General features: G+C 34.0%; 1 protein-coding gene across 1 annotated transcript; it reads left to right on the top strand.

Annotated features, from left to right (window-relative positions):
- The first annotated feature begins 4,059 nt into the window (after positions 1-4,059).
- On the top strand, positions 4,060-17,864 carry LOC660113 (fatty acid synthase). Its single transcript, XM_966373.4, has 15 exons — positions 4,060-4,209; positions 4,253-4,631; positions 4,707-5,040; positions 5,558-6,735; positions 6,785-7,005; positions 7,731-8,340; positions 8,720-9,692; positions 10,347-10,625; positions 10,676-10,841; positions 10,906-11,368; positions 13,729-13,884; positions 13,935-14,340; positions 14,392-14,747; positions 14,802-15,114; positions 17,171-17,864. Exons 1-15 carry the CDS (start codon positions 4,131-4,133, stop codon positions 17,795-17,797), a joined length of 6,540 nt encoding a protein of 2,179 aa, XP_971466.1. The 5' UTR covers positions 4,060-4,130; the 3' UTR covers positions 17,798-17,864.
- Positions 17,865-18,540: the final 676 nt, after the last annotated feature.

Raw genomic sequence — 18,540 nt, 5'->3', positions numbered from 1 at the left:
TGGAAAAACAATCACAAAAAAAATAAAAAAAAAACAACTCACCCAAAATAACAATCCGGAAGTCAAGTTCGTAACGAAATAAATCGAACCTTGTCTGATATTGAAATTTTTCGAAAACGAATCTTTACTAAAAATATCAAAATACATCAAAGTCCTTGCCACACAGAAGAAAATCGTCACTAAAATTGTCCACCCGAAAATTTCGTTAAAAATCTGAACGACTTGATTCAACAAAAATAAATTGGTTTTGACGGTTTTGTAATTGGAAAAGTCGGTCAAAAGTCGGTTCTGGTGCTTGTATTTTTCGACCAGGATTTTCAAAATGACGCTGCTTGAAATAACGTATACAAAAAGCGGATAAATTTCCAAAAATTCGACCAAATAACACTTTAAAAAATAATCACCGATAAGCCCAATCCACGTGGAGATATTCACACTTGTGTTAATAAAAAACAAGATATGGACTCCAACCACAAGGCAAAAAAACCTCCGACTTAGTTGGCTTTGACTTTCCAATTTTGTTAAAATTTTGAAAAGCTTCGCCCACTTGTCCCGCTTAAAACTCATCACAATTATCAAAACGTGAAACGTGTGAAAATAAAGCGAAACATCAACCACAATTTTTAGCACCAATTGGACGGCACTGAAGCCTACATAAATCACCCGTCTTTGGTACAAACTGTAAATTTCGCAAATTGTGTAAACGAGAAATACAAAAATTGGGTAAAATTTTTGTATTGGAACGATTGCGAAGAGTTTTCCGAGGCAAAGACACGCCTTGATGGTCTTGACATCCATTTCGGACTGAATCGATAGCAATTAGGGCGAAAAACAAGTTAATGTGTTTATTTTTGACGCAATTATTGGGCGAAACTTTACAAAAAGTGGAAAATATGCTTACCATTCGATCAATCAGAACGTTTCAGTGTGAAAAGATGGGTCGCACTATAACTTTTTTTTGTGTTTTGAAATTCAAAAAAATTGACAAAAGGGCCGAAAAGCATAAAACATTATTTTTTAATACATGTTTTACTAAATTCCATAATTTTAATAAGAATTACAACAGTTTTTTTTTTATTGGAGTTTACTGTTTTTTAAATACAGTCAAAAACAGCCAAATACTGGGTCAAACGTCTAAAATTTGTTTTTCATTGTTTTAATTGGACAATTTTAGCGTGAAACGATAGGTCGCACTATGCGCTTATTTTACAGTTTTGTCATTCAATTTTTCAAATTTTTCTAAAGATAGTTGAAAACGGCCGAAATTTAACTCAAAAGTATGAAATTTGATCACGGTAATTTTAATTAGTCACTTTCAGTCTGAAAAGATGGGTCACACTGTAAATTAATTTTAATGTTTAATGTTTCAAAAAATATTGTCAAAACGGCCATAATTAAAAAAAAATAATTTTAAAATTTATATTTATTGAAATTAATTAATTAATCAGAAATATAACGACACTAATTTATTTTGGGCCAAAAATTTTTCAAAAAATTGTAACTAACGACTTAAAATTTGACCAAAAATTTAAAATTTTACTACCAATCAACTACCCGGTAAATTGTAGCTTGGAACGAGGGGTCACACTATAATTTTATTTTGATAAAAAAAATTAAGAAAAAACAGTATTTTATTTTATTTCAGACTAAATTGGGACAAAACGATACAAAAACTACAAATCGAAGACAAAATTTTGAAAATCGTAGCTCGTCCAATGATGAAAAACCGTGCTGCAGAAATTTGCGGAAAATCCTGAACCAAGTAAAACAAAATCTTGATTCTGGGACTTGTAGACGAACTTGTGTATAAAACTCTTGCGATTTCTTGAAGCTCACACCTCACATTGTCACACTTGATGATCATGGCGACAACACCGCCCTTTAAGGAAAATAGCGGTAGTAGAAAAAAATTTGTATGCTACACAGGCTCACCACAAAGAGTAGAATAATGCAAATGTTGTCGATCACAGCTACAAGTTTCAAGTTCTTGATTCCGTGTCTGAACGTAAGATCGATGTAAATAAGGACGCGGAGATAACTATACATTATTATAAAAAGTATAGGCCATGCAAAAATTTGGTTAAAATGTTCAATACTGGCTCTTAGAATCCAAATTTTGGGTTCGATTGATTCGAAATTGCGATTCAAACTCACTTTGAGTGAATTTAAACCGTCTTGAATTTTTTTGAGGAAAACAACAATCAAATAATTGTAGTAAATTAAAGGATAAAGTTGGACAACGTCAAAAATGTACTGTCGCGAGTACTCAACTCCAATCACCGTCAACCAAACCCAACCTGTGAACACAGTCAAAGCCCAAAAAACCAAATTTGTGATTGCGAACAAAACCACACTAAAGTTACTTTTTTTATCCTCAAATTTTCCCAAATTTTGCAAAAGTAACTTCCACGCTCTCCCTTTGTAACACGTGACGATCACAGTTGTGTAAAAATTAAAGCCGTAACAAGTCACATCTATCGCAATTTTGATCAAAAGTTTGAGTAAATTGAACTTGAGGTAAAACGGCTTTCGGTAAATGTACGTCAAGGAAACACTGATTGTTAAAACAGTGAAATAAATTACCGAGTAGGTTTTTTGCGCGCGATTGCCGGGAATGATTGCAAGAATTTTACCGATTTTGAAAATTGCGTTCTGTTTTTTCAGCGTTTTCATCGCTACTGAAGCAATCGTTACGAGAGTTGAATTATAGTAATTAAAGTGTTTGTAGAAAAAAATCAGTAAAACGTATAAATTTGAACGAAATTATGGTTTTTTGGCCCGTAATTAGTTTTGTATTGTGTTGAAACAATTTACTGTAAAATGTATATTTTGGATATTTTTTTTGAATCTCTAAACGTCAAAATAGGTCCATGATGTGACCCATCGTTCTACACTGAAATTTACCGATTAGCTCAATGGTTGTAACATTTTTAATTTTTGACGCATTTTTAAGTCTATTTTGGCATATTTTTATTAAAACAAAATTATAGTTTAATAATAATTAATCTCGATAATAAATAAACAGACGGTAAATTAAATTTTAATAAAAATTTACAAAAAAAATTGTTTAGGCCATTTTGGCAATTTTTTGAAAGACTAAACATCGAATTTGATGGGTTGTGTGACCCCTCGATTTAAGCTGAAATTTTTCGAGTAGTTTACTAGTGGTAAAATTTTGGTCTTGAAATAAAACAATATTTAAAAAATTATATTTTGGTTTAAAATAATACAATTCAATTAATAAAATTATTTAATAAATAATTTTGTTTGTGTTTAACTGTTTTGGCATTTTTTTTGAAAAAGTAAATCTTGGAATAGGTCTATCATGTGACCCCTCATTTCAAGTTAGAATTTACCGATTAGTTTAACGGTAAACAAATTTTGTAATTTTAACTCAGTTTTAGGTGTTTTTCTTTAATATATTTTTTTAAATTTGAATTTAGAATACGAAATGATTATCATAATCTCTATTCAACTTTTAAATTTCTTAGACTTTACATATAAACGTATAAATAAACTTGTTTTACACTTTAAGGACATTTTGACTATTTTTTTGGATTACCAAACGTCAAAATAAATATATAGTGCGACCCATCTTTTCTAGCTAAAATTGCCTGATTAGTTGAATGGTATATAAATTTTTTAGTTTTCACCAAAATTTGAGTGTTTTTCATTTAAATTTTTATGTTATTAGTCATTCCAAGACCCCCAATCAAAATTGTTCCGACAATTTGAATTACCAAAGTACCGAAAGAGTAACAACCTTCAAATGCGTAAACAAATCTATTGTAAATCAATTCCAGAGTTCATAGAACATGCATTAAATTTAAATTCCAAGTAGTAATTTTTCAAAAAATGAGTGACAATGAACTTGAATTGAATTTAATTAATTGTACCCAATACTTTTTTTGAATAATTCACTACGAAAAAACTCATGTATTGACTGAAAAAAATGGCAATTAGTCTCTTGGTGACAAAATAGTGCTTTTACGTCTTGTTGTCAACTCATTGCTAGTATTAATTACTAGACAAACAACACAAAGGAATAAATTAACACTTCCTGTATTCAAATACGTCCGAGATTATAAAACTTCTACTCAATTATTTTCCGCACACACTCTTCCCCAAACATGGACTCAAACACCACCAACTTCCAATTCGGACAATGGCTGGCAACTCCACCGCCTGGAGAGGAAGTCGTCGTTACAGGTACCTAATCCCGGGATTAAATCTCTCTAATCCCTAATTCCAGGGATGTCGGGGCGATTCCCGGCCTCCAACAACGTCCAGGAATTTCGGGACAATCTCTTCGCCAAGAAATACATGATGGACAAAATCGACAAACGCTGGAAGGTCGTAAACAAGGAGATTCCTTCAAAAGGTGGCCTTCTTCCCGAAATCGGGACTTTTGATCCGGGATTTTTCGGGATTCATCATCGACAAGCCGAAAACATGGACCCTGCGATGCGCAATTTCCTGGAAGTTGCTGTGGAGGCGATTCTGGATTCGGGATTCCACCCCAAGGAGTTGGAGGGGAGCAGGACGGGGGTTTTTGTGGGGTACTCCTGGTCGGACCTGGAGGCGCCCAGTTTGAGCGAAGCCGACGAGCCCCAAAAGTTCGGGATGACGGGGTAAATACTTTTTTTGAATTTTTTTGATATATATTTTTTGTTTTTTTATTTTATTTTTTATGTATTTTTTTGCAGCTACAGCCGCAGTTTCATTCCACATCGCATCAGCTACTACTTGAAGCTCAAAGGGCCTTCCGTTGTGGTGGACTCGGCTTGTAGCAGCTCGTTCAATGGCCTTGAGCATGCCTTCAAGGCCATAAGGACGGGCAAGTGTGATAATGCCCTTGTGGGCGGTTGTAACCTAACCCTTCATCCTGGTACCACCCTACAGTTTGCAAGGTACGGCCTTTTGAGCAAAGATTGCATTTGCAAAGTGTTTGATCAAGAGGCTAATGGATATGTGCGAAGTGAGACAATTGCTTGTGTTTTTCTGCAAAAGGCAAAAAATTCACGCAGGATTTATGCCCAAGTAAGTCAATTTTGTGTAAAAAATTTAACTAGATTTGGTTAAATACGCGAAATTTGATTATTTTTGGATCAGTTGGTCAATTTTAGTGTGAAATGATGGGTCACACTATGGGTTTATTCCAAAGTTTAGTTTTTCAAAAATAGGCAAAATTTTTTGAAACATCAAAACTATAATTTTTTAAATTATTTTTTTACTAAATTCAAATGTTTTAGACTACATTGTGATCACCAAAATTTATTGTGCTTAAGATTTTTTTAAATATAAGTCAAAATAGCTTAAATTTTTGTCAAAAACTTAAAATTTTAACACTGTTCAAATAATCGGTAAATTGTAGTGTGGAAAGATGGGTCATACTACTCTATTATTTTGACGTTTAATTTTTCAAAAAATAGGCAAAATTTTTAAATTTTGAGTTTTTTGATTAATTTTATATAATTATAACCAAATATTATAATTTTAATTAATATAACGTGCAAATTTGTAATTTTTAAAATTCCAAAAATTGTCAAAATTTTAGATCGTGGGTGCAAAAATCAACGACGACGGTTTCAAAAGCGAAGGCCTATCTTTTCCCTCTCACAAAATGCAAGGCCAACTCCTCAAAGAAATCTACAACGAATGTGGAATAGTACCATCCAGAATAACCTACATGGAACTACATGGTACTGGTACCAAAGTGGGCGATGGGGAAGAGCTTCAAGCTGTAGACGACGCCATTGTGACCCAACGTGAAAAAACCCTAATTATAGGTTCCGTCAAGTCAAACATAGGCCATGCGGAACCAGCTTCTGGTATGTCCTCCCTTATCAAGGTACTGATAGCTATGGAAGAGGGAAAAATTGCACCAAACATGAACTTGAACCAAATTAAGGCCGGGTTCACATCCCTTGAGCAGGGAAAATTAAGGGTGGCCACGGAAATCACCCCCTTGGAGGGGGAAGAACCCATTGTTGGGATTAGCAATTTTGGATTCGGTGGTAACAATTGTCACGTGATTTTGAAACGCGTGTCCAAAAAGAACCTGAAGTACCATGACGAAGTACCACGACTGGTTTGTGTGAGTGGTCGTACTGTTCAAGCAGTTGAAGAAATACTTAATAAGGTTAAATCAAAATTCAACGTTGAATTTATCGCAATGTTGCACCAACTCTTCAAAAATCGCTTTACCACGCATTTGTACCGTGGGTACGCCCTAGTGTCAAAAAATGGTACTTTTGGTACTTCAATTAGCCAAATAAAGAACGAATCAAACGAGTGCCGGGTGCATTTCGGCAACTTTCAAAAGTGTTACCTTGAAGTTTGTCAGTACTTTATGTTATTCCCAAAATTTCGAAGTACCATGGAACGTATAAATGAAATTTTGGGCGGTGGTACCACCTTATACGACACTCTTTCGAGTACCAAAACCACCCTACTTGCAAGCGTGTGCACACAATTCTCAATCCTTGAAACTTTGCGTGACCTTGGAGTGGTACCAAAACTGGACAGTACCACCAACTTGGCTCACTTGATCCAAACATTACCACTGGAACAGTTACTCGAAACGGTGCGAAACATTGACTCGGAAAACCACAAATTTCAAGTTTTGACTGCAAGTACCAGAACCCAAATTTTGGAACCCGAACCCGAAAATGACCAAACTTTTGTGTTGGACGTGACAAAAGGTTTGGTTGCGTTCTTAGACGGGCTTGGACGGTACATTTGATTAAAGTGGTACTACCAAAAATTTAATTTTGGATTTCAGGTTGTACCAAAATGGAGTTGATTTGCATTTAGAAAAGTTGTATGCACCGGTTGAATTTCCGGTCAGTCGGGCCACGCCCATGATATCGCCATTGGTCAAGTGGTACCATGACAAGATTTGGCACAGTACTGCTTTTACAGCATTTGCGAAAAAAACCGACGCCAAGTACGATATTGGCTTGATGGATGAGAACAGTTATTTGGAGGGGCATGTGATTGACGGTACGTTTGCTACCACCTGGATGAAGATACAAGAAAAATGTTGAGGAGAAAGTTGTAGAGAATTAAATTTGCTACAAAAAAGTCCCCGGGACTTTGTCTATATCTTTGACCGTTTGGGCCCTAAGGATGTTTAAACACTCACAAGCGATGGTTTCGTCATTTTGGTGGTGTTTTTTTACTTCATTAATTATTTACACCCAAACCGTTGAAGATAAAACAATGGTGTTGCTACATTTCTTGTAGGAAATTTAATTTTCTACAATCTAGTTTTTTACATTTTTTTGTATTTTTAACCGTATTTGCAGTGTTTTTATAAATATGGCACGGTACGCCAGTTGCTTATAGTTTTTCTCTTTAACTCACTATCATAAGAAAACGATAAAAGATACAAAAATAGTGTAAGAAACAATTTTGTAGAGAATTAAATTTTCTACAAAAAAGTTTCGAGCGACAAATGTCTATCTTTAACGGTTAAGATAATGAAACCAGTTTTTCGTTACTTGACGATTGGTAACAAAGTAACTTTTTTTTCGCGTTTTTGAACGCTTGTGGAACCGAAACTGTCACAGATAGAAAAAAAGTTTTTTGAACTTTTTTGTAGCAAATTTAATTCTCTACAACTTTCGTCCGAACATTTTTTTTGTATCTTTACCCATATTCTCAGTGTTTTCAAAAATGTGACTTGGTGCAAATTGTCAAAAGTTTAAATTTTTTTTGCGTTTTAGGCCGCAATTTGTTTCCAGCTACTGGTTATTTGAACATAATTTGGGAGATAATAGCCAAAGAGCGCTACGCGCAACCCATTCATTTGCCCATAGTTTTCGAAAATTGCAAATTTGTAAGAGCTACCACCATGCCCAAAGCTGGATTTATCACATTTGCCGTGTCAATCCAGCGTAAAAGTGGGTTTTTTGAAATTGTCGAAAACGACAGTATTGTCATGACAGGACGTGTCTTGGTACCAGATGACATCAAGTCGTACCAAGTGGATTTACCCGAATTAAAAGTTAGTGACGATCCGAAGGAGTACTTGGACGAGTTTGAAGTTTACAAGGAGTTGTATTTGCGTGGTTACAATTACAGTGGGCTGTTCAAAGGCTTGGTCAAGTGTAATATTGATGGGTCATCTGGGTTGGTCCGATGGGACAATAACTGGATCAGTTTTATGGATAAAATGCTACAAATTAAAATTTTGGAACTCGATTCGAGGCTTTTATATGTTCCGACAGGAATCAAAAAATTGTCAATTGATCCGATCAAACATCTAGAAATTGTCGAAAAAAAAAGTGACCACTTGATCCCGGTCTCGTCATACAAAAACAGCGATGTTATCAGGTTAGTGTTACCCAAATCGTAAAAATTTTAACACAGTTAAACTAGTCGGTTAATTTCAGTCAAAAACGATGTGTCACACTATTACTTTATTTTGATGTTTAGTGTTCTAAAAAAAAACGAAAAGGCTTAAAAAATTTAATTATTTTTTTCCGTATTTATCAAATCGTAAAATTTTAATTTATTTGTGACGTTTTATGATATTAACATAATTTATTAAAAAAATTTCCAAAAAAATGCCACAAACGGTTTAAAATAATTTTCTAAATTAAAAATTTTGTTACTATTCGACTAATCGGTAAATTGTAGTTTGGAACGAGGGGTCGCACCACCCCTTTATTTTAAAGTTTAATTTTCAAAAAAATGTATATTTTGTCTCCAGATGTGGCGGGATCGAAATTTTGGGCCTCCAGGCCAACGCCATCTCGAAACGCAAACCAATCCTGGAACCAGTATTGGAAAAAAGTATTTTTATCCCCAACGCAACTGATTTGGATTTAACTCAAGCAATCCGAGTCAACACTCAGATAATACTTGACGAAAGTTTGGAAAAAAATTTTACGGCATTGGAAATTCTAGACGAGTTTAGCAATCCTGAAGTGTCTTTTGTGATGCCACTTTTGTTTAACGCCCTTGAAGACATTCCCTTAATTCACCCAAAATTGACAATTTCAACCAAAACCAAAATTGACGACATCCCAGGAGTTAAAATCGAAGCTACGACTTTATCGTCAACTAGCAATTTATTATTAATTGTTGCCACAAAATTATTTCAACGTGTGACTCTCCTGAACCAAGTTTTGTCAGCTTTGAGCCAAAACGGCTTTGCTCTAAGTCGAGAGGACGCAAATTTTGAGCCCGAATTCGGCGATAAAATCACAATTCTAACCCAATTTGTAACACCTGATGAGAAATTAATTCTGTTCAAAAAAACAGAAAGCGGCAAATTTAATCAAAAACTGATTAACGTAAGTTCGGAAAATTTCAATTGGGTCCAACACGTTAAGGAAGAACTGAAAACTGACACACGTGTGGTGCTCTACAGTGAAAAGGGGGCCCTTGAGGGGCTTTTAGGGCTCGTTAACTGTCTCCGAAAGGAGCCAGGCGGCACCAAAATCTCATGTGTTTCCATCATGGGACAAGAAATACCACAACTGGACGAACAATTGGCCAAAAATTTGGCTTTCAATGTTTACAAAAACCAAAAGTGGGGGACTTACCGACATTTGCATTTGGATGAGGCGGTGCAAAGTCGCAAGGACCATGCGTTTGTTAGTTTATTGTCACGTGGCGACTTGTCCAGCTTGCGATGGGTGGAGGGGCCGTTGTCCAAGACGGACCCAAAGGTTATTTTTGTAAGTTTTTGCCAAAAATATTAATTTTTTTAAAAAAATTTTGCCGGTATTGCACTCTCCGGTAAATTTTAGTGTGAAACGATGGGTCACACTATAAATTTATTTTGATGTTTGAGCGCTCAAAAGATAGTCAAAATGCACCAAAAACGTAAAATATTTTTTTTAATACATTGTTTTAACTAAACTTTAATGTTTAAATAAGAAAACAAAAATTGCGTATTTATTTCAAATTCTGAGTTTGATTTTTTTATTTTATTTTTTTCAAAAACTGCCTAAAATTGGGTTGAGGTTTACCGTTTTTTTAATTGGTTAATTTCACCCTGAAAAGATGGGTCACACTATGCATTTATTTTAAAGTTTAACTATTCAAAAAAATAGTCAAAATGGTCTAAGAACGTAAAATAAAATTTTTATACGTTTTTTTTTCTATACTTTAGACTTTACATACATAAAAATATAAAAATTGTAACAAGTAATTAAAGAACAGTCAAAAAGTGCTAAAAGTTGAATCAAAAATTTAAAACTTGATTACCATTGTTCTAATTGGACAATTTCAGCCTGAAACGATGGGTCACACTGTGGTCCTATCTTACCGTTGATTTTCCAAAAAATTGTCAAAATGCTTTAAAAATTTGAATTTTTGTTTGTTTCAAGGCCAACTACTGCGCCATCAACTTCAAGGACATCATGACAGCAACCGGCCGCATCGTACTAGCCATGGAACGCACCAAACAAGACTCAATCGAAGGCCTGGAGTACAGTGGACGCGACTTTAACGGTACCAGAATCATGGGCATGACGGACCATCGAGCCATGGGTACTTTAATCAACCCAGATTTGCCCCTTTGTTGGCGGATACCCGACCATTGGTCCCTCGAAGACGCAGCCACGGTACCAGTGGTTTACAGTACCGTCATTTACGGCCTTTTGATGGTACCACCACAAAAATTTTATTTTCCATTTTTGAAAGAAATCAATTGTAGCGCTCGACTTTGGCACCCGGTACTTCGATTTTGATCCATTCTGGCACCGGTGGCATTGGCCTTGCGGCCTTGAATGTGGCCTTGGCACATGGTTGTGACGTTTACGTCACGGTGGGCACCAAAGAAAAACGCGAGTTTTTGCGAAAAAACTTTCCACAAATTTCAGGTACTACCACGAAAAAACTATATATTTGAAGCACTCACTCGCTTCGCTCGTTCGTGATTTTCAGATGACCACATCGGCAATTCTCGCGACTTGTCGTTCGAAGAAATGATCAAAACGCAAACCAAAGGCCGTGGTGTTGACATTGTTTTGAATTCTTTGACGGAGGAAAAGTTGAGGGCCTCTGTTAGGTGTCTGGCACGTGGTGGCAAATTTTTTGAAATTGGCAAATTCGATTTAGTTAACAATAATGCGATTCAACTTTTATTGCTTGAGAAAGGTGCCAGTTATCACGGAATTATGGTTGATACGCTCTTTAAAGAGTCAGATGAAGACAAATTGAAACTTAACCGAAAAGTTGAAGAGGGGATAAGGAAGGGTTACGTTAAACCGATCCCAAGGACTGTCTTCGAAAGTGACAATGTTGAGGCTGCCTTCCGGTACATGATGACCGGAAAACACATCGGAAAGGTTTTAGTGAAGATTAGGGAAGAAAATCAAGCTGACTGTTCCATTCAGTGTTTGCCTAAGTATGAATTATTTTTAACAAAATTACAAAAACGCTAGAATTTTTCAAAATGAATTCAAAAAATTTAAATTTTATTATCAATTTTTTTTAATTTTGTCTAAAACTACTGAAGCGATTTTATGATTTTGTTATAATACAGAGTGACCCACAGGGTGCATTATCGGTCTATAACTTTTTTGTTACTTGAAATATTGCCGTGCCGTTTTTATTATCCGATAGAGCAACTTAAAGACCATAAACTGAAGATATCTTTATCATACACAGGGTGTTGTATACAGGGTGGTGCTCCAAAGTTATATTTTTTTAAATGGAACACACGATATATTTTTGCATAATTAGATTCTACGCAAAAAAATAATGTAACTTTATATAAACTACTATAGGTCTATCTTTTTTCGTTTCGGAATTATTTAACTTTTCGTTATAAAAAAGACCAATTTTTGAAAAATCGCTACGCAGTCGCCAATGAATATTTTTCGCCAAATTTGCCACAGAAAAACTCAGAATACGTTGCAGTTTTAGCAAATAGTAGACTTTTACTTGAATAATTTAATTATATTTTTAACAAAAAATATATTTAATATTTAATTATATATAAAAATAATATATATTATATATTATGTATATAATATATAAGAATATATTTAAATATACTTTTATCAAAAATAGATAACAATGTGAAACTATATTTATACGGTTTTGAGTCCAGAAAAAAAAGCTTTTCGAAAATGTCATAGTCAACTATTCTCATTTAAAAAAATACAACTTTATGTTATTACAGCTAAACAAATGATTTAAAAAAATGGCTGATAACATTATTAAATTCTCTGTAAAAAAGTGCCTATAATGTCTTTATTTTAAATGTGTATCTTTTATAATAAGGAAGATAAGAATTTTTTCAAGATTTCACTAAAATGTCAACTTTTGTTTATAAGTCGAAAACAAAAGACGACAGCGAGATGCGGTTTTTACCAAAATTATTTGCATAGCAAATTCAGAATATTTTTCGTAATTTAAAAAAAAATGGATTTTATTACAAGAAAATTTGTTAGTCTTTTGTTGCGAAACAATCGAGTTTTTGTTAGAAAACGTGCGAAAAGTTTGAGTTTGGACACGAAATTGCAAAAATCTACGATTTTTTGTAATAGAAAATGTAGAAAACGGCGAAATTCCAGACGGTTTCGCCGACATTGCCAAAATAATCAAGCAACAGTTTTTTGCTCAGTTTCAATCGCCTGATGATTGGCCCGTTTACGGTTGGGAGAGCGAAACCCCACCCCTAGCCAATGACAAACGCTTCAATCGGCTTGCAATTTTTTGTGCGGTTGATAAACAAGTAGGAGGTGATTTTAATATTTTCATTGGTCAATTACTCATCCGTGGGACAAATGCGACACCGGTCTTTCTCACAGAACGGGATTTCGTCTTAGATGCGAATAAATGGCCGATTGCGCTTAGCCTTTGAAATAGTTTGATTTATTTTTAACGAAAACAGAACTAATTAAAATTATTTCACTGCCGGTTTAAAAAAATTAATAATTACAATAATTATAATAATTAAAATAGATACATTTTTAAAAGGAAACTGAATAATTGGTAAACACTGCAATTTTGATACCTATTGATTATTTTTAATAAATTGATAATAAATAAAATAAGATAGTAAAATCACGAATAAGTGAAAAAATTAGGATTGAATATGAAATATGGGGAACTGTAATTGAAACATTAAGAAATTATGAGTCTGAAAGACTGGAAAAAATCTGTAGATAAAAAAATAATAAATTTACTACCAGTAAAAAAAAATTGATAAAAATATTTTATTTTATTTAGGAACTTTAAACACAACTGTAGGATGTTTCAATATATGGGATACAAGTTAATTTAAGAGTTTAGGAAAAATAAAAAAGTTATCAAATATTTTCCTTTTTAACAAAACAAATTTATTTCGAGTTGTACGAAAAACCCCTAAAAAATGCGAGTTAGAAAAAGTTCCGACAATGCGGTCTCTAGTGATCTTTAAAAAGTTAGTTCATATCAAGATTTAAGTCTAATAACTTTTTAACTGCTAGTAGCATTATTTTAAGCTTGGTACCACTAGAAAATTCGAGAAATTCTCTATCAAATAAAATAAAAATCATTACTATGATGTACTTAATTACGGAGTAAATAATATTAGAAATTCACAATTTTTTTCCATTCTTAATTAGAAAATCACTTGGTACTTGAGATTTTTTTCAAAAATAGGCCCATTTCAAGACTTCAAATTTGCATTATTCGAAAAGTTTTTACACGTGTTTTGATAGTTTTTTCCCAATTCTGTTGATAATTAATCAGTTAATGTGATTTTAATTTTTGAAGATTCTGGGCTGATCCAAGCAAATCCTACATAATCCTAGGTGGCTTGGGCGGTTTTGGCTTAGAATTAGCCGATTGGTTGGTCTTGAGAGGAGCTCGAAACCTCGTCTTAACTTCAAGAACTGGCGTCCAAACCGGTTATCAAACGCAACGAATCAAGTAATCCGATCCCAAACCCAAAACCAATTAATCACTTAATCCCACTTCAGAATCTGGCAATCATACGGCGCTCGCGTCAACATTTCCACAATCACCATTTCGTCAAAAGACGATTGCGTCAAATTGATACAAGAAGCCACAAAGTTGGCTCCAGTTGACGCAATTTTCAACCTCGCTGTTGTCCTAAAGGACGAATTATTCGAAAACCAAACCGAAGAAAATTTCCGGATTTCTCTCACACCGAAAGCTTTCGCCACCAAATATCTGGACCAAGTCTCGAGAGATTTGTGTCCGAATTTGCGATTTTTCGTCGTGTTTTCATCCGTTTCCTGCGGACGTGGAAACATAGGACAGAGCAATTATGGCATGGCCAACTCGATCATGGAGCGAGTTTGCGAAAAAAGAAAAAGTGAAGGGTTTCCAGCCTTGGCCATCCAATGGGGAGCAATTGGAGACGTAATTTTTCTCTCCCGTTATTATTAGTGTGTAAAAAAAATCAAATTTTAGGTCGGCCTTGTTGCCAAAATGCAAAAAGACAACAAAGAACTAGTAATTGGAGGAACTCTCCAACAAAAAATCTCCAGCTGTCTTAACGTCTTAGACCGATTATTAAACCAAGACGAACCAATCGTTTCGTCAATGGTTGTGGCGGAAAAACGCGATAAGAGAATCGGTGGTGAAAGTGCAGTTGACGTAGTTGCCGCTCTTTTAGGCATCAAAGACATTAAAACAGTCAGTCAGCAATCATCTCTATCCGAACTCGGAATGGACTCAATGATGGGCAATGAAGTGATGCAAGTGCTGGAAAAAGAATTCGAAATTTATGTCACACCTAAAGATCTCAGAACCATGACTTTTGCCAAGTAACTAATTCAAATAACTCACCCAATCAATGATTTTAAATTTTTCAATGATAGATTAGTCGAGCTGGAGGCGCAAAGAACGTCAAATATTCAAGACCAAAAAAGCAAGCAAAAAATGGAACAGGGGACAAATACCATTATCCAGTTTATTCCAGACGGACAATTCGATAATCAGGAGTTAATTAAATTAGAGAGTAAGGCGCGAGATGACGAAGTTCCGACGATTTTTGTCTTGCCAGGAGTTGAAGGAGTGTTTAAACAGTTGGAACCTTTTGTCAAAAATTTGAATGCCAGGGTTTTTGGGGTGCAATATTCGTACCAACAACCAGAACACACGATTCAAGAAGTTGTCGAAAATATTCTTCCAGTAAGTATAATTTTTTTTATGTGAAAAATTCAAAGAAACCAAAATCATTGTTTTGTGATATTTGGTTGTTGAGTAATTCATTGAGGAAGCAAGTGTTATTTCATTGGAAGCTTGATTGTTAAATGGTTTAATGTTTAATGGTTTTCTAAATGCTAGTCGCAGTTTTTTGAGTCTGGCACCACTGGAAAGCTCAAAAAATTCTCTTTCAAGTGAGGTAAAAATCATTGTCGTAGGTTATTTAGTTATTGAGTAAATAATTTTAGAATTAGATGATTTATTTATTAGTTTGAAACCACTTAAAATTTGAGAATTTTCTAGAAAATAAAGTTATTTGTAGACTTCAAATCTATGCTCTCTGATACATTTTGACACGTAGATTTCAAATCTGTTAAATGTTTTACAAATACTTCCATACTTTTGTCATAATTTGTCTTGGAAAACCGAAAACTTGAGAAAATTAAAAAAATTATTTTTATCAACATTTAACAAGTATTTCGTTTATAACTTTCAAACTGTTAGTAACACGTTTATCGGTTTGGTACCGCTGGAAAGCTAGAAAAATTCTCTATCAAACGAGATAAAAGCCATTGATTTGCATTGTTTAATCACCGAGTAAATAATTTTAGAAATTTCTACCTTCATTTCCTTTATAATAATGAAACGACTTGGAATATAATTTTTTTTCTCGAAAATGAAGTTATTTGTAGACTTTAAATTTATGTCATTCTATAGTTTTTAACACGTAGATTTCAAATATGTTTAATGTTTCACAAATAATTCCATACTTTTGTCATAATTTGTCTTGGAAAACCGAAAACTTGAGAAAGTAAAAAAAATAATTTTTATCAACATTTAAGAAGTATTTCGATCATAACTTTCAAACTATCACTAACACGTTCATGAGTTTGGTACCACTGGAAAGCTAGAAAAATTCTCTATCAAACGAGATAAAAGCCATTGATTTGCATTGTTTAATCACCGAGTAAATAATTTTAGAAATTTCTACCTTCATTTCCTTTATAATAATGAAACGACTTGGAATATAATTTTTTTTCTCGAAAATGAAGTTATTTGTAGACTTTAAATTTATGTCATTCTATAGTTTTTAACACGTAGATTTCAAATATGTTTAATGTTTCACAAATAATTCCATACTTTTGTCATAATTTGTCTTGGAAAACCGAAAACTTGAGAAAGTAAAAAAAAATAATTTTTATCAACATTTAAGAAGTATTTCGATCATAACTTTCAAACTATCACTAACACGTTTATGAGTTTGGTACCACTGGAAAGCTAGAAAAATTCTCTATCGAATGAAATAAAAGTCATTGTTTTATGTTGTTTAATTACCAAGTAAATAATTTTAAAAATTTCTATCTTCATTTTCTTTATAATAATGAAACGACTTGGAATATGATTTTTTTTTCGAAAATGAAGTTATTTGTAGACTTAAAATTTATGTCATTCTACAGATTTTAACACATAGATTTCAAATTTGATATTGTTTTACAAATAATCCCATACTTTTGTCACAATTTGTCTTGGAAAACCAAAAACTTGAGAAAGTCAAAAAATTAATTTTTATCAACATTTATGAAGTATTTCGTTGATAACTTTCAAACTATTAGTAACACGTTTATAAGTTTGGTACCACTGGAAAGCTAGAAAAATTCTCTATCGAATGAGATAAAAGTCATTGTTTTATGTTGTTTAATTACCAAGTAAATTCTTTTAGAAACAGACCATTTCAATTTTTTTAGTAACTTGAAGACCATATGGAATTAATTTTTTTTTCAAAAATAGAACTACTTGTCGACTTCAAACCTATGCTATTTGATAGATTTTGAGATGAAGATTTTAAATATATTAACAATTTTCTAAGTGCTTTCATACTTTTCTCATTGGAAAACCGAAAACTAGAAACCATCAAACAATTAATTTTCATCAACATTTAACAAGTATTTCGCTAATAACTTCCAAACTATTAGCAGCACATCCTTGAGTTTGGTACCACTGGAAAGCTCGAAAAATCCTCTATCAAATGAATGTGTTTCAGAAAATCGAGAAACACATCAAAACCGAAAAAAAATTCTTCTTCATCGGCTACTCGTTCGGAGTGACGGTGGCCTTGGAGCTGGCCCTCCGCCTCGAAGCCGCTTCTTACACCGGCACCGTCGTGGCCATCGACGGCTCCCCGCACTACACCAGGCGCCTGCTCGAGCACTACCTCCCGGGGGAGACCGCCGCCGAGTTCGAGAGCATGATCCTGGTGAACATCCTCGCCATCTTCCTCCCTCTGGACCTCATCGTCAAGAACAAGGAGAAACTGATGAGTTGTCCGGACTTTGACGCGCGCATTGAAACCGTGCGCAGTTTCGTGCCTTCCGACTTGCCCAACTTGCAGAAAATGGACAAACAGGTGGCGTTCACGCTCCGGGAGCGATTCCGGGCGATTTTAGACTACAAGTCAAACGGCAACAAGTTGAAATCTACGACGATCAAGTTGTACAAGGCGGAACATCCGCCAGTGGCGCTCGAAAACATGGACGAGGATTATAAGTTGGCCGAGTTTAGTGAAAGTAAAGTTGAGGCGATGACGATTTGTGGGAACCATATCTCGATGTTGGAGCAGAAGGAGTTGGTCAATGATGTGAGCCAAATTTTCGCGCTGGATTTCTATTAAAGTGGGACACTGATGTGGCAAAATAGAGGTGTCAGTTTAGTGATCGTTTAATAAATTTTTAACTTTTGAGTGGTTTTTTATTTGAAAAACTCCCTTTTTTCCCTTCCTTTTTTATGTATTTGTTTGCCGTTTATTATTTTTTTAATAACTATTTTGACGGAAATGTGGAAATAAAAATAATTAAATTAAATTAAATAAAAATGTCGACAAGAATTGATTTATTGGAACGTTTGAAATGAATAATAATGAGACAAGGAAAAGTGATTAGTAAAGTAAAGAAAATTACAATTCAAATAAGTGACCGGAAATTTAGAAAATAATTAAATCACGAATATTAATATCGCGGTCAATGTCCCACCAAATTTTAATAAAACATTACCAAAAATTCGGATCAAAAGTCAAAACTACATTTATGGAAATTTCTCAAAAATGACTAACTCTAGCAAAGTTTGATGAATTTTCTGTGTCTTTACAACCCATTCGAGTTGTTAAAAGTAGAAAAAAATTAATTGAGTTTATTTTTTAGAGTTTGATTTTTCCAATTTTTGTTGCGATTTTGACCGATTTCCAGTACCCGGAACATTTATCTAGCACAAGCTCCGGAACTACCAGAGATAACCCCACGAAGTGTGTTATCGTTAGAAAGCTCTTTAAATTATCTATCTTTTTCAAAAAAAATTATTGTTCTCCGACTAATAGTTTTCGAGCAAATTGGAGACAAATGCAAAAATTGGTAAAATTTT

This window comes from Tribolium castaneum, chromosome 8, assembly GCF_031307605.1.
Source record: "Tribolium castaneum strain GA2 chromosome 8, icTriCast1.1, whole genome shotgun sequence".
Lineage (NCBI taxonomy): Eukaryota > Metazoa > Arthropoda > Insecta > Coleoptera > Tenebrionidae > Tribolium > Tribolium castaneum.
This window is presented reverse-complemented; position numbering and strand designations above follow the sequence as displayed.

Bases quoted from the DNA above. Each gene is read 5' to 3' on its own strand.
- LOC660113 (XM_966373.4), top strand. From the start codon at position 4,131: ATGGACTCAAACACCACCAACTTCCAATTCGGACAATGGCTGGCAACT. The intron at 8,341-8,719 runs GTTAGTGTTACC...TTTTGTCTCCAG, and splicing joins AAAAACAGCGATGTTATCAG to ATGTGGCGGGATCGAAATTT. The intron at 13,885-13,934 runs GTAATCCGATCC...ATCCCACTTCAG, and splicing joins TATCAAACGCAACGAATCAA to AATCTGGCAATCATACGGCG.